Source organism: Hyperoodon ampullatus (assembly GCF_949752795.1).
Source record: "Hyperoodon ampullatus genome assembly, chromosome: 4".
Classification (NCBI taxonomy): Eukaryota; Metazoa; Chordata; class Mammalia; order Artiodactyla; family Ziphiidae; genus Hyperoodon; species Hyperoodon ampullatus.
Window position 1 is genome coordinate 164,001,116 of NC_136917.1, and position 13,740 is coordinate 164,014,855.

General features: G+C 45.7%; 1 protein-coding gene across 1 annotated transcript in view; it reads right to left on the reverse strand.

The window, feature by feature from the left end:
• TRIO (trio Rho guanine nucleotide exchange factor) overlaps nt 1-13,740 on the reverse strand; it is a gene marked incomplete at its 5' end in the record, with an annotated part of 376,660 nt that overhangs the window by 176,837 nt on the left and 186,083 nt on the right. The window contains one exon of the mRNA XM_079704002.1: nt 7,122-7,352. Within this exon, the coding sequence (XP_079560128.1) occupies nt 7,122-7,352 (231 nt within the window). The remainder of the gene's footprint in view (nt 1-7,121; nt 7,353-13,740) is intronic.

The window sequence follows — 13,740 nt, forward strand, 5'->3', positions numbered from 1 at the left end:
GTATCACGCTGTTAATGACACTTAATCACGAAGTTAAAACTCAGAAGTGAGGGAACCCACACACCCTGCCATCTTAGCCTGCCTGACACTTTCTTCCCTCACGCTCACAGCGTGCTTTCCTCCTGAAGCCGGCCCCCCAGTCATGCTCGGCCCTTTGCCATCAGCTGCTCAGAGAAGAACACGAAGCTGTGAGCTGGGAATAGCCGGGCTCGGGACCGCTGGGGGCTGGGAGTCAGCGCCCTCTCTCCCTTGCGGCCTCCGTTTCCCCTCATCCACTCCTAAGGTGAATGCAAACAGTGAGTGAGAAAGTAAACTGTGAAGAAATCTTAAAAGTCTCCTTCAGTAGCTATGTTCCTTTGCAGTGATGGGCAACTGCAGGCTTCCATGAAAGTCCCTTCCTGGAGCCTGAGAAGCTCCACTTAAATATTCCTTCTTAAGTAAGATGTCAGTTTGACTCTTTGATTAGCTCAGAGTGAAGCATCCTGCCCAGGTCAAGAGCAGTAAAGCAGTTAAAAACCCACGGGGCTTCCTGCAGTTTTGGCCAAGACCCTCGACTTTTTTGAGTCTGGGGTTTTTTTAACCTGGAAAATGAGGGGCTTGGCCTGACGCGATCACAAGGGCCTCTGGCTCTATATTCTGTAAAGTGCGCGGCATAACATTTACAGTGAAATGAAACAGACACAAAATTCCACATGCATCTGTGGGCTCTTGGGGACTGAGTGAAGAAAGAGTTCTAGGTCCAGCGTTCACCGCTGCCCGACAGTAACGACTATCTCCACCCACACATTTCTTTACTTCTCTCCTGTGGAGCCAAGAACTCTCCGTTTCTTCAATCACTGTATTTCAAAATTAGAATTAAGTTTGTTCTAAAAATATAATCACTCTTTTTTTAAAATTTATTTATTTGTTTTTGGCTGCGTTGGGTCTTCGTTGCTGTGCACGGGCTTTCTCTAGTTGCGGCGAGTGGTGGCTTCTCTTGTTGCGGAGCACGGGCTCTAGGCGCGCGGGCTTCAGGAGTTGTGGCTCACGGGCTTAGTTGCTCCGTGGCATGTGAGAATCTTCCCAGACCAGGGCTCAAACCATGTCCCCTGCATTGGCAGGGGGATTCTTAACCACTGCAACACCAGGGAAGCCCCTACTCTTTTTTTTAACTTTTTATTTTATATTGGACCATAGTTGATTAACGATGTTGTGACAGTTTCAGGTGTACAGCAAAGTGATTCAGTTATACATATACATGTCTCTATTCTTTTTCAAATTCTTTTCCCATTTAGGTTGGAACATAATATTGAGCAGAGTTCCCTATGCTATACAGCAGGTCCTTGTTGGTTATCCATTTTAAATGTAGTAGTGTGTACGTGTCAATACCAGAGTCCCTATCTCCTCCCCCACCGCCATAACCAGAAGTTCCTTCTCTAAGTCTGTGAGTCTGTTTCTGTTTTGTAAGTAAGTTCATTTGTATCATTTCTTTTCAGATTCCACATAGCAATAAGCATATAGATATTCCTTCTCTGTCTAACTTCCTTCACTCAGTATGATAATCTGTAGGTACATCCATGTTACTGCAAATGACATTATTTCATTCTTTTTTTTTTTTTTTGGCAGTACGAGGGCCTCTCACTGTTGTGGCCTCTCCCGTTGTGGAGCACAGGCTCCGGATGCGCAGGCTCAGCGGCCATGGCTCACGGGCCCAGCCGCTCCACGGCATGTGGGATCCTCCCGGACCAGGGTACGAACCCGTGTCCGCTGCATCGGCAGGCGGACTCTCAACCACTGCGCCACCAGGGAAGCCCTATTTCATTCTTTTTAATGGCTCAGTAATATTGCATTATATTATGTACCACATCTTCTAAATACTCATAATACTGAAATTTTTAAAAAATGGTTTCTAGAACATTTCAAAGTACACTAAGCCTAATGCTCACTAGGAAAAAGATGCTATTTAAAACACCTCAGTCAGGTTACACACAGTAAACATATGATACAGAACACCAAATGCCCCGCATTGCAGTAGCTACTTCTGCTTAACTCCCATGAGAGCACAGGAAAGGCCAGGAGCACGTGCTCCACACGCACTTTCTTGTGTGGAAGGGAGCCTGGGCGAAATCAGGGAAGAAGGGCTCAGACAGAGGCTGGCAGGCTTCTAAACTATTACATCATCCGTCCATCCATCCATCCGTCCGTCTGTCCATCCATCCATCCATCCGTCCGTCCATCCATCCACCCGTCCATCCATCCATCCATCCATCTTCTAAAAAAATTTAAATCACTTCTCCTGGTATTACCGTAGTTTTAATTATATAGGTACATTAAATTTCTTAAGGAAAACAAAGAACCTTAGGATGGGAGGGAGGGAGGGAGGGAGGGAGGAAAGGAGGTAAGTAGGTTACTATTCACGTAGTCTCACCCTGGATACTCCCATCACACCCCAACCAAACCATCACTCTACCAACACGGGCTAATACCTTTAGCAATTTTCTAAACTTTTAAAAATTATTTTTCTCATTCTTAATTTGGAAATAAGTATAAAATAGTCCAAAGTTGTCCAAGAAAAATCTTAATATGTCTAGATGTTATCTAAGAAACGCGTCCAGATGTTATGTATACCTTAAGTCTAGTTACTGAACTACAGAAATATACATACACACATGCATGCATGCATGCGGTCTTCCCTGTCAGCTAATCCCTGGGCACTTTCCTCTTAGGGGACCCCGGCAATTCGGCTGACACTCAACAACGGGGAGACCAAGCTGCCTGGGGCTTGTTCTTGGTCCGTCCGTTCCTGGTCATCCTGACCCCTGTGTGAATGTGTCCTCGACTTCCCATCCCACTGGCTCACGGCGCCAGCTCCCGCGCCCTGCATTCCTGTATTGCATCCACTGTGGGGAAGAGATTCGTCCCTTTTCCCACTCTTTTAACCCCACCATTGAACTGTGGGCCCCTTGCAAGCTGCGGTTACTAAGATTACTCTGACAGTCAAGTCTCTTCTCTGTTGCTATGACAAAAGGTAATGAAAGGGCTTCCCTGGTGGCGCAGTGGTTGAGAGTCCGCCTGCCGATGCAGGGGATGCGGGTTCGTGCCCCGGTCTGAGAGGATCCCACATGCTGCGGAGCGGCTGGGCCCGTGAGCCATGGCCACTGAGCCTGCGCGTCCGGAGCCTGTGCTCCGCAACGGGAGAGGCCACAGCGGTGAGAGGCCCGCGTACCGCAAAAAAAAAAGAAAAAGAAAAAAAAAAAAGGCAATGGGAATAGGTATATTATTTGACCACCAAGAAATATGACAAATGGTATTAATTTTATTTTTAAGCTAACGATGACCAAGGTTAAGGCTGTCCAGTAGGCAGGACATGTGTTTGGGCAAGTCTTCAGCAAGTCTTCCTACCACCCGTGCCCCCCAACCTTTGATTTGGACCCGTGCTCAGTGCTCAGCGACGGTAGCTTCACACCCCCTACCCCACAGCGCCTGACTCCTATCCAAAACACTGTCCATCCAGAAATTACGAAATTGCCTTTGCTTGTTATGAAAAAAAAATCACTAACCACTAAACCAAAATTATGCGTTTTAAAAATGAAATCCCCCATGCCATCCCCCCCAGCCCTCCCTGCCTCAAGGGCACGCACTATTAACGGTCTCACGTCCTCTCTTTGAAGTATTTTTCCACAGACAAGCATACACTCTTCCTGGAGGGCTGTCTTCACAAGAATGGCATCGTCCTTACCTCTTTTGTGGGAAGCTGCTTTTCTTTTTCCTCAGTATTTACAGAAGTCTTTTCAGGACCCAAAGCAACCAAACAAAAACCACTTGTGGTATCTCTAATTGGCTTATGATGTTGCCCTGGAGTTTGATTGTTTTTGTCTTGACAAATTTATCTTCTGCTGACAACATCTTCCTAAAGTACTATTTCTTTTCCTCACTTATCCTCAGCTTACCTTTCCTCCATTATGCTCAAGATGGCAAAATTTTTCCCTGTGTGTGATTAATTTCTTGAGTTTCAGGAACACATTTTCAGTTCTGCCATCCTAAGGACTCCTCCTAAGCAAAGTGTTTGCTTTGCTTATTAATCTTATCAACTTCGCTCCTGGCTTCACAAGCTCACAGAGCAATTTCCCGTTTGCATAATGAGTCCAAACCATTCCCGATCATTTAGTCGACAAAATGTTTCCCTTAAACAGCAATTATTATTTCTTCAGAATGCTAATAGGGCCATGGACTGCAAAACACTCTCTCCTGCCGACGTCCAATCCTGTTCTGGCTCTTGAGAAAAAAAATTAACAGCTTAAAGAACTGGCCTCGTAATTATCAAAATTACCTTTCTACCTACAAAAATTAATGTTTGCGGTTTTCAAATTCAAGCACAGTTAACTACCTGGCACCAAACTAGATGATTTTCTCATCAGCTTGTTTCCAAAGGCTTCCTCTTCTGATGTGACAGCCCAGTGGCTTATTCTTATGTGACTGGGCGCCCCAAGGAGCCATGAGAGCTGGGGGGAGAAAAGGGGGAGCCCAGCTGCTGCTCCAGACACAAGTCCAGAAAGTGTGCGGGCCCGTGGACACGTAATGAACAGCTGATCCAAGGGATACGGAGGCAGGGGGGAAGTCCTTTAATAATCACGTTTAAGCCATTAACATTCCACACTTTGTGACAGTTTTTGGACAATTAAGAAAAACTAATATTGGTGCTTTCAACCTCACAATTTCAGTTCTCACAGTAACTTCTAGACCTTGACTCCTCCAGCTTCTTTCCCTGGCAATTACCTTCTTCAACAAAAACAACATCGTAAAGACGCATGCACGGTATCAAAATGATTATTCCTATGGCGCTTTGTACGTGCAACCTTCAGAGAACTCAAAACCATCAGTAAAATCAAAGTATACTATGCGAAAGTTAAAAATTATAGAGCAATTAAAAGGATCTGGAACTCACCAGATCCCATTACTAGAAGAATGATGACCAGTGCATATGGAGGACCTACGTGTCGTCAGGACACGGCACGACTTCCACGCCTCCGTCCATCGGCGGACAACGCCCTCCGCGGCAGGTGAGACTCGGCAGAGCGCAGTCTGAGCCTCTCCCTGTCTAAACAATGCTCCCGGACTCGGGACACCCAGGGAGGGGACATAGGCTCTGTTCCCGACCCATCACTGTGGCTTCAGGCCAACTCCCCTGGAGGCCACGGGCTTCGCTGCACCCCCAGAATTCCTCATCCAGACTGACACCTCATCCACGCCCTTGCTTTCTCCTCTGTTTTAGGGCAAAAACACAACTTTTATTTTATTTACTACTAAACCTATATCATATTTCATAAGCTTCCACAGCGTTAATCCTCAAAACCCTGGTAGCAGGACAATCTTCCGTATTTCATAACAAGGAAATAAATGGTATTGGGACTGGGCTTCCTCTTATTTTTGTAACAGCAATAAAGATGTCAACTGCTTAGAAATGAATGACTGTAAAAGCCCGTTTTTCATTAATCAGACGACTATTTATTAAGCCCCCCGTGCCCCTCGAACTGTGTTATCCACTATCCAGCACTATCCACTATCCACTATACATTAAGCACCCCCGTGCCCCTCGGACTGCACTATACACTATCCACCACTATTCACTATCCACTATTTATTAAGCCCCCCTGTGCACCTCAGACTGCACTATCCACTATCCACCACTATTCACTATCAACCACTATCCACTATCCATCACTATTCACTATCCACTATTTATTAAGCTCCCCCGTGCCCCTCGGACTGCAGTATACTCTATCCACCACTACTCACTATCCACTATTAAGCACCCCCGTGCCCCTCAGACTGCACTACCCACTATCCACCACTATCCACTATCGACTATTTATTAAGCCCCCCTGTGCACCTCAGACTGCACTATCCACTATCCACCACTATCCACTATTCACTATTTATTAAGCACACCTGTGCCCCTTGGACTGTGCTATCCACTATTCACCACTATTCACTATCCACCACTATCCACTATCCACCACTAGCCACTATCCACGACTAGCCACTATCCACCACTATTCACTATCCACCACTATCCACTCTCCACCACTATTCACCATTCACTATTTATTAAGCACCCCCACCCCGTGCCCTTCGGAATGCACTATCCACCACTATTCACCACTATTCACCACTATCCACTATCCACCACTATCCACCACTATCCTCTATCCAACACTATCCACTATCCACCACTATCCACTATCCACTATTTATTAGGCTCCCCCTGTGCCCCTCGGACTGCACTATCGACTATCCACCACTATTCACTATCCACCACTATCCACTATCCACCACTATCCACTATCCACTATTTATTAAGCTCCCCCGTGCCCCTCGGACTGCAGTATACACTATCCACCACTACTCACTACCCACTATTAAGCCCCCCTGTGCCCCTCAGACTGCACTACCCACTATCCACCACTATCCACTATTTATTAAGCTCCCTCTGTGCCCCTCAGACTGCACTATCCACTATCCACCACTATCCACTATCCACTATTTATTAAGCTCCCCCTGTGCCCCTCGGACTGCACTATCGACTATCCACCACTATCCACTATCCACTATTTATTAAACTCCCCCTGTGCCCCTCGGACTGCACTATCGACTATCCACCACTATCCACTATCCACTCTCCACTATTTATTAAACTCCCCCTGTGCCCCTCGGACTGCACTATCCACCAAGCGGGGAGAGAAGTATGATTAGCCCATCATTAAATAACTGGAGAGCAGACAAACCTTAAACTGTACCAGCACTCGGTATGAGCACCAGAGGCATTATTCTCACACATAAACATAACTAAGGACGGCCTGTGTCAAGAACAGAACAGAGGGGCCCCGGGTTAGGCGCTGCATCATCTCCTGTGTTCCAGGACTATGAGCTCGTGGCAGACAGCAGCCTGAACACACGTTCTCGAAGCGCCGCTTTCACTCATGGCAAGAAAGGAGATGTGCGTGCGTGCCTGTGTGTGTCTCTCTCTCCCACCTGGCCAGCTTGCTTTCATCAGCACAGACAGCCCCCTGTGACGACACGCCCACCTATGCTCTCGCTCGGCACAAGTCGCCCCGCGCGGACAGGGGCTCCGCGAGACCCACCTGCTGGACGTCCTGCTGGAAAACGCACAGCTGCAGCCTCTGGTGGAGCCGGACCTTGCGGTGCTGCCAGATGTTCTCCAGCTGCCGCTGGTGATGCAGCACCTCGTGGATGACGTCGAGAACGTGGTGCACGGCCTTGGAGTAGTTGGCAGAGGCCGTGAGGGAATCGGAGCTGCCGGGAGTCAGGGGCCGCTGGAGCTTGTCGAGGAGTGACTTCCCGTCCTGGCTCACCTGCCGGCAGGACAGACGAGCGATCATGAACCAGCAAGTATTCCAGACCCGAGGCTCCGCCCAGGCCACGCTGCAGAACCTGTCCTCCAGCGCGTGTGCGCACACTCGCACGGACACGTGCTCGCACACACACAGACATAAACCGCAGTTTCTTTCAAAGGCATGTTATATAAAGAACAAAATAAAATTGAAAACAAATCCATCAGTTATTCAGTTACATCACAAAACCAAATATGGTAAAACACGGACTTAAAAGAACATTCATCATCACGGAACACTGTAGTAGATGCTAGTCCTAATAAATAAACGTGGTATTTTGCCTTAAATGACATATGGGCTGACATAAAATTTCATTGCTGTGATATCTGCAAATTAAAATTTTAAAGTAATACTTTTCTTGAGTTATGTTAGCGAGAATACAGCAATCACAACGGAGCAAAATTTTTAATGCTGAATCTGAAACCTCGCTTAAAAAGAAATCAATAATCTAGCACCAGGCAAAGAATATGTACTTTCACTTTCTGACACAGCTGGATAGCAATTTTACCTCACAAAATAAAAAAGAAAATTAAAAAGTGCCATTTTATTTGGTTCATTAACTTAGAAGAAGCAATTTTAATTAAAATGCCATCATTTCTTAAAGGAGATTTCAGTGCTGTATTACAGCAGTTAACTATCAAAGTACAATTAAATGAAAGCAATCAGACTAACCAAAAACAGTAAGAAAAGGTGAGGGCAGAATACGGAATGAAAAGCATTATGTATTTTTTACATTTAAACGTATGAACGATTATGCCAGATGTGGGAGAAACTATATGATCAGACTGGACGAGAAGAAGGATGTGATGCACATAACGTGGCTGGGCTGTGTGTGGGGCTCAGGGCGTTCCCTAAGCCAGTCCTCATAGCCAGGATCCTGCTCAGATCCTCCCGAATCTGAAAGCCTCCTTGGGTTTCTACGGAAAGGAGGAGCGAAACGGAGCCTTGTTTCTTAAAATATAAATTTATTAATTTATTTATTTTTGGCTGCGTTGGGTCTTCGTTGCTGCGCACGGGCTTTCTCTAGTTGCGGTGAGCGGGGGCTACTCTTCATTGCGGTGCGCAGGCTTCTCATTGCAGTGGCTTCTACTGCCGTGGAGCACGGGCTCTAGGCGTATGGGCTTCAGTAGTTGCGGCATGCGGGCTCAGTAGTTGTGGCTTGCGGGCTCTAGAGCTCAGGCTCAGTAGTTGTGGTGCAAGGGCTTAGCTGCTCCGCGGCATGTGGGATCTTCCCAGACCAGGACTCGAACCCGTGTCCCCTGCATTGGCAGGCGGATTCTTAACCACTGTGCCCCCAGGGAAGTCCCGAAAGGGAGCCTTGTTAACAGACGCAGACAGGGTTCAGGGGCAAACCCTTAGGACAGAGGAGAGGAGGGCACTGGGTGACTGGGACAGGCCAAAGGAAGCCTTTAGCAAAAACTGGTGGCAAATGAGAGGCATGTGGAATTCTCTAATCTCTTCCTTTAATCCCCTTACAACTTTAAATCTTGCTGGAATGCAACATGTTTGTTTCCTAATACCTGATTCGGAGACCTTTGTTTGAAGTGCTGACTATTCCTTATGAAGGCTGGCTACCAGCCTTTGTAGATTAAAATTGATCTAACACATCAAGTTAGAAAAACTGAGGCAGAAACAAACCAAGCTGACGTAACCAAAGAGAACAGGGGGAAAAAAGGAACCAACTGAACGGCAGCAGTTGTGTCAGGCACGTGTACAAACAAAAACAGAGGAAATGCAAGTCTTCCAAAGCAGGGAGTTGCCCCCAGGAGTCACGGAAACTTGCGTGGGCACTTTTGATACAATGATTTGGGGGAGGGGAGGCACAGTGACTGACTTGGGGGGAGGGATTTCTTGTGACAGATTCACAGAGGCAGGATATTACCTCAAAATCATCCCGCTTTTCGTAATAATCTGAGTTAGGCTCTATTTGACATATAAACAAGGAGGTTGTTTTTCTTTTTCTTTTTCTTTTTTCACCTACTCCAATATACACTGATTTTTCCAGGAATGCAGTTAACCATGTTAATCAAAGGAAGGCAGTGCTTGGTCTTCTTTGAAACTTTACAAGAGCTGCTTACCGTTTTAAAATACCAGCACAATAATACCATTCTCAGTATCTGAGTCACAAGTATTAATATAACACATGTCTAGTCTGCATCTGTAGTTGCCATATTCACAATGGTTTTATATGTATTGCAAGCACCTGAATATCTAAATTTTTTCTCCTCCATTTTGCATGTACTTAGGCATTTATAGACTGAAACACATTTTATCATAAATCACCTTTCTTTTTTCTCTCATTCATATTGTAATATATCAGTAACTTCTATATACAAACATAAATTTTTTCTGAAACTAATTACCCATACCTTTTATTTGAGCAGGTACCCTAAAATTTCAGTTAAACAATGGGGGTGCAGCATTTCTTAGGACTGAGGACCAATATTCCAAGTTACACATTTCGCATTGGTACAGAGCCTAGAAAGAATTCCTTATAAATATTTCCTCTGAGTTTTACTCCTTATAATATGCGTAAGTCAGGAAACATACACCAGAGCATATGACTTGGTGAATGTGTGCCAGAAGGATATAGATCAGAAGATGTGGCAGAAACTGAGAGTTGCTTCCCCAAAGTCCACTTGTCCCTCCTTGATAGCCAAACCCCACAGTCAGGAACGGCAATACTCCAGCTATAAACCTGCATTTCCTAGACTCGCTTCCAAGTAGGAGTGGCTAACGTAACAGAGGTAAAAAATGCTGAATGGGGCTTCCAGGAAAGCTGCCTAGGAGGCTGAGTATGCTCTTTCCCCCCTTGCCTCTTTCTCCTCCCTGCTGCCAATAACTTGGTGAAGATGGCTGGAGCTTCAGCAGCTACTGATGACGTTGAGGCAACCTTAAGGATGGTAGCCCACCTGCTAGAAGAGGCAAAGCAAAAAGACAAAAGGATTCAGAGATCCTCCTACTAACAGAGCTACCATACCAGCCCTGGGATGCAAGCCCTGGGAAGGTTTAGTTTTTCCCACTGGTAAGAAGTAAACCTCTATCTTAAGCCGTTGTTTTGGATCTTAAACCACAATACAAAATGACAAATGGGTCCCCAGCCCTTACCAAGTTTCCAAAGGCATCCATGTGACACCACTAATATTCTACTACTGAGAATAAATAAATAATCCGAGAGAGAATATTCCAACTAATCTTTCTTGGGTGTCTTTGCATCTGTCTGACAGAGCTCGAGAGCAGATATTATTACTGGGTTTAGAACAACATGCCTACTCATGGTGGAGGGGCGGGAGGGAATGACTGAGTACGTGAACACACAATCACCTTAATATAAGGGAACACATTAAGCAAAGCTCTGCCTTCTGGGTACCCCTAAGCAGGGATTAAACTGTCTCTGTTGGTGCCCCTTCTGGTACTGTCACTTGTGGGTAGAGAGTGTGCCAGCAGAAGTGGCTAGAAACATATTCCAGTCAAGAGGACACCTGTTGCACCAAAACTAGACCCCATGGAACTCCAAATGTGTGTTCATACGTAACAATTCTCCAATAAAGCTTTCAGAAATAGTTCTACTCTATTTCAGTTTAGCAGTCACAAACTGGTCAATTTAAAAGGTATTATTTAAGCACATGAAGAATACCATATATAAATTTTAGTAAATTTTAGCAAAATGTCTTTGTCTTTATAAGTACAGTAGTACTATATAGGGGAAAATATGCTAGAATTTTATAAAGAGGACTGTTCTATTGTATAAAAATAAGGATTTTTAAATGGTACAGAATAACCAGCAGAAAACTAATGAAATAAAAAACGGAAAATAGCAAATTATTCATATATAATTTAAGTACTAAAACAATGAATATATATAAGTTTATGGTATGTGATACAGTTCTGAATTTCTTAACTATATAGAAGCAGGTGAATTAATTTACTTAAGTTATACGTATTGTCTAAAAACGTGTTTTTAGCTTTCAGGCAGTCAAACCCTGTCCCACAAAGAGACCATAGCCGTAAACAGAGGAAATCAACCTTTACTATCAAAAAGCAGGAACGATCTGCTGTAATTTTTGAAAACATCAAATTGGGCCATTTTTTCACATTCTGCTCTTCGTTTCTCTTGGAATACAGCACTCAGGGACTTGAAAGGCAGTGGAAGTAACATTCTACAAAGAGTAACATTTTATAAATATATGAACTAATACACTCTAATACCTAAATGAGTTAAGAAAAATGCAAAAAAGAGGGCTTCCCTGGTGGCGCAGTGGTTGAGAGTCCGCCTGCTGATGCAGGGGACGCGGGTTCGTGCCCCAGTCCGGGAGGATCCCACATGCCACGGAGCGGCTGGGCCCGTGAGCCATGGCCGCTGAGCCTGCATGTCCGGAGCCTGTGCTCCGCAACGGGAGAGGCCACAACAGTGAGAGGCCCGCGTACCGAAAAAGGAAAAAAAGGGGTTGAAGTTTAAAATTTTACCATATCATAAGTATGTTCGTTCCTAATATTTAAGAGGAAACTTAACTGTTTAAAATCAAGAACAGTGGTCTGATTCTTGATTATTTACTTTTAATCAAAACTTCACGTAAGACCTGTAACTTGGATTCCTGTGCATCACCCTACAAAACGTTCCGCCAAACCTCACAGAGGCTTGCCCGTTCTTATTTCCGGTACCTGGGTCTCTACATTTCCCACTAGATCAAATTAGGGCTAAGAGCCTCCAGCAGGAGTACCCTTCCCTCACACACAGAATGCTGCTCCGATCTACAGAAAGAGACCAGTACCTGGAGATTATTGCTCAAGGTGGCAAAAACCACCACCCAAGGACCAAGTGTGACCTGGGAAAGGTCAGTTAGATCCAAATGTGGTGCTATATCAGATCTAACAGTGCTCGAACAGCATTCCCAAGATAGGACCAATGTAGGCAAAATACATGAACTGCATAAAGGCACGGCTAGAAATGACTACACTCGGCACGTCGTAAAGAAATGGTGGTCCTTCTTCAAATCTTTTATGCATTGACTCAAACCAGCACCCCCCGCTTTGCTTCCTTCGCAGGGTGTGGCTCATCACAGCCTGCAGGGCACAGCCCTCCATGCCGAGCCTGAGAATGTTTCACAGCCCCACTACCCTCTCCAACTCTCACGAAGTTATTCTCAAGTCCAGGTTCTAGGAAAGCAGGAAAGAGTGACGAATGGTAGCACGTGAGCATCCAGCTTACTTTGCAGTTGTGGTCGACACTCCTCAGCCAAAGAGATGAACACTTTGTCTTTGAGTCAGGAGCGTAAACCTGTCTTAAGATGGCTCCGCAAAGAAGCTGCTGCCACTAACACTGGCCAATGACCTTCTGAAAGGCTGCATGCTGGCTTCCCACACCCCAGGGAGGCCACCCAACATCCTTACCTTTAGAGGATGGGACTCCCCGCTGAGATGGTTTTCTTCAGGCAAAGCTCTTAGGATGGAATTCTGAAAGCCTATTTCCGTTTCTTTCAGCTATTAGGTTTCTTACTCAAAACCAGATCAATCTAACCATGCCTGGCTCGCTGACACCTCTACCTGGGATCTTCAGAAAGGGAAAACCAGAACAGGACCCAGACAAGGAACTGGCTGGCACAGCCCGGCCAGTTAAGTCAACTGTATGCAGAGAACATACATGTTCTACAGATTCCACGTGGGCTTGACCTCTGTTGCTTCTGTACTTCAAGCCCTTGCAAGGCCTGCAGTTTGGGGGTGCAGAGAGAGACCCCCGGATGGTCTGTTGGCTCTGATGCGGTGCCCAACATTGACTACGGCACCTGCACGTCTACAGCGATGCTGCAGTATTTAATGAGGCTTTGAAATAACCGCTCTAGAGAAGTTGCTCTATAGCCAGGCAGGCAAGCTGTCACACGTCACCGACAGGATTTTAGGATGTTTACTATCGGGGTGACTCATTTTTCTGTTTGCTTTTCTTTTAGGCTAATAACCCTCATCGTGCTATCACCCACTCGCACAGCTCCTTAAAAAAGGAGCTCTAGCAGCTCTTCAGGCAGCCTATCAGCCACTTCTACGAGGTGCTGTTGAAGTGTGCAGTAAGTTAAATTGAGAAATGTGTTAAATTGTTAAACTGACATTTTAATATTTGTTAAATTGAGAAACTGATGCAGAAACTAAACCCTGAGGTCACACTGGATCGGGCGGGCCGCGGTGGACGTGGCATCCCACCCCCTCCGCTCTAAGAATCCCCGCCTGTGACTGCTGTGGCGAAGACCATGGGTAGGTGGCTGGACGGCCGGTACACAGTCTCACGTCACAATTCAGATGGCGGGGGTTAGGGTTACAGATGGCACGGGCATACTGTACTGAGATAAGAATCACGTCT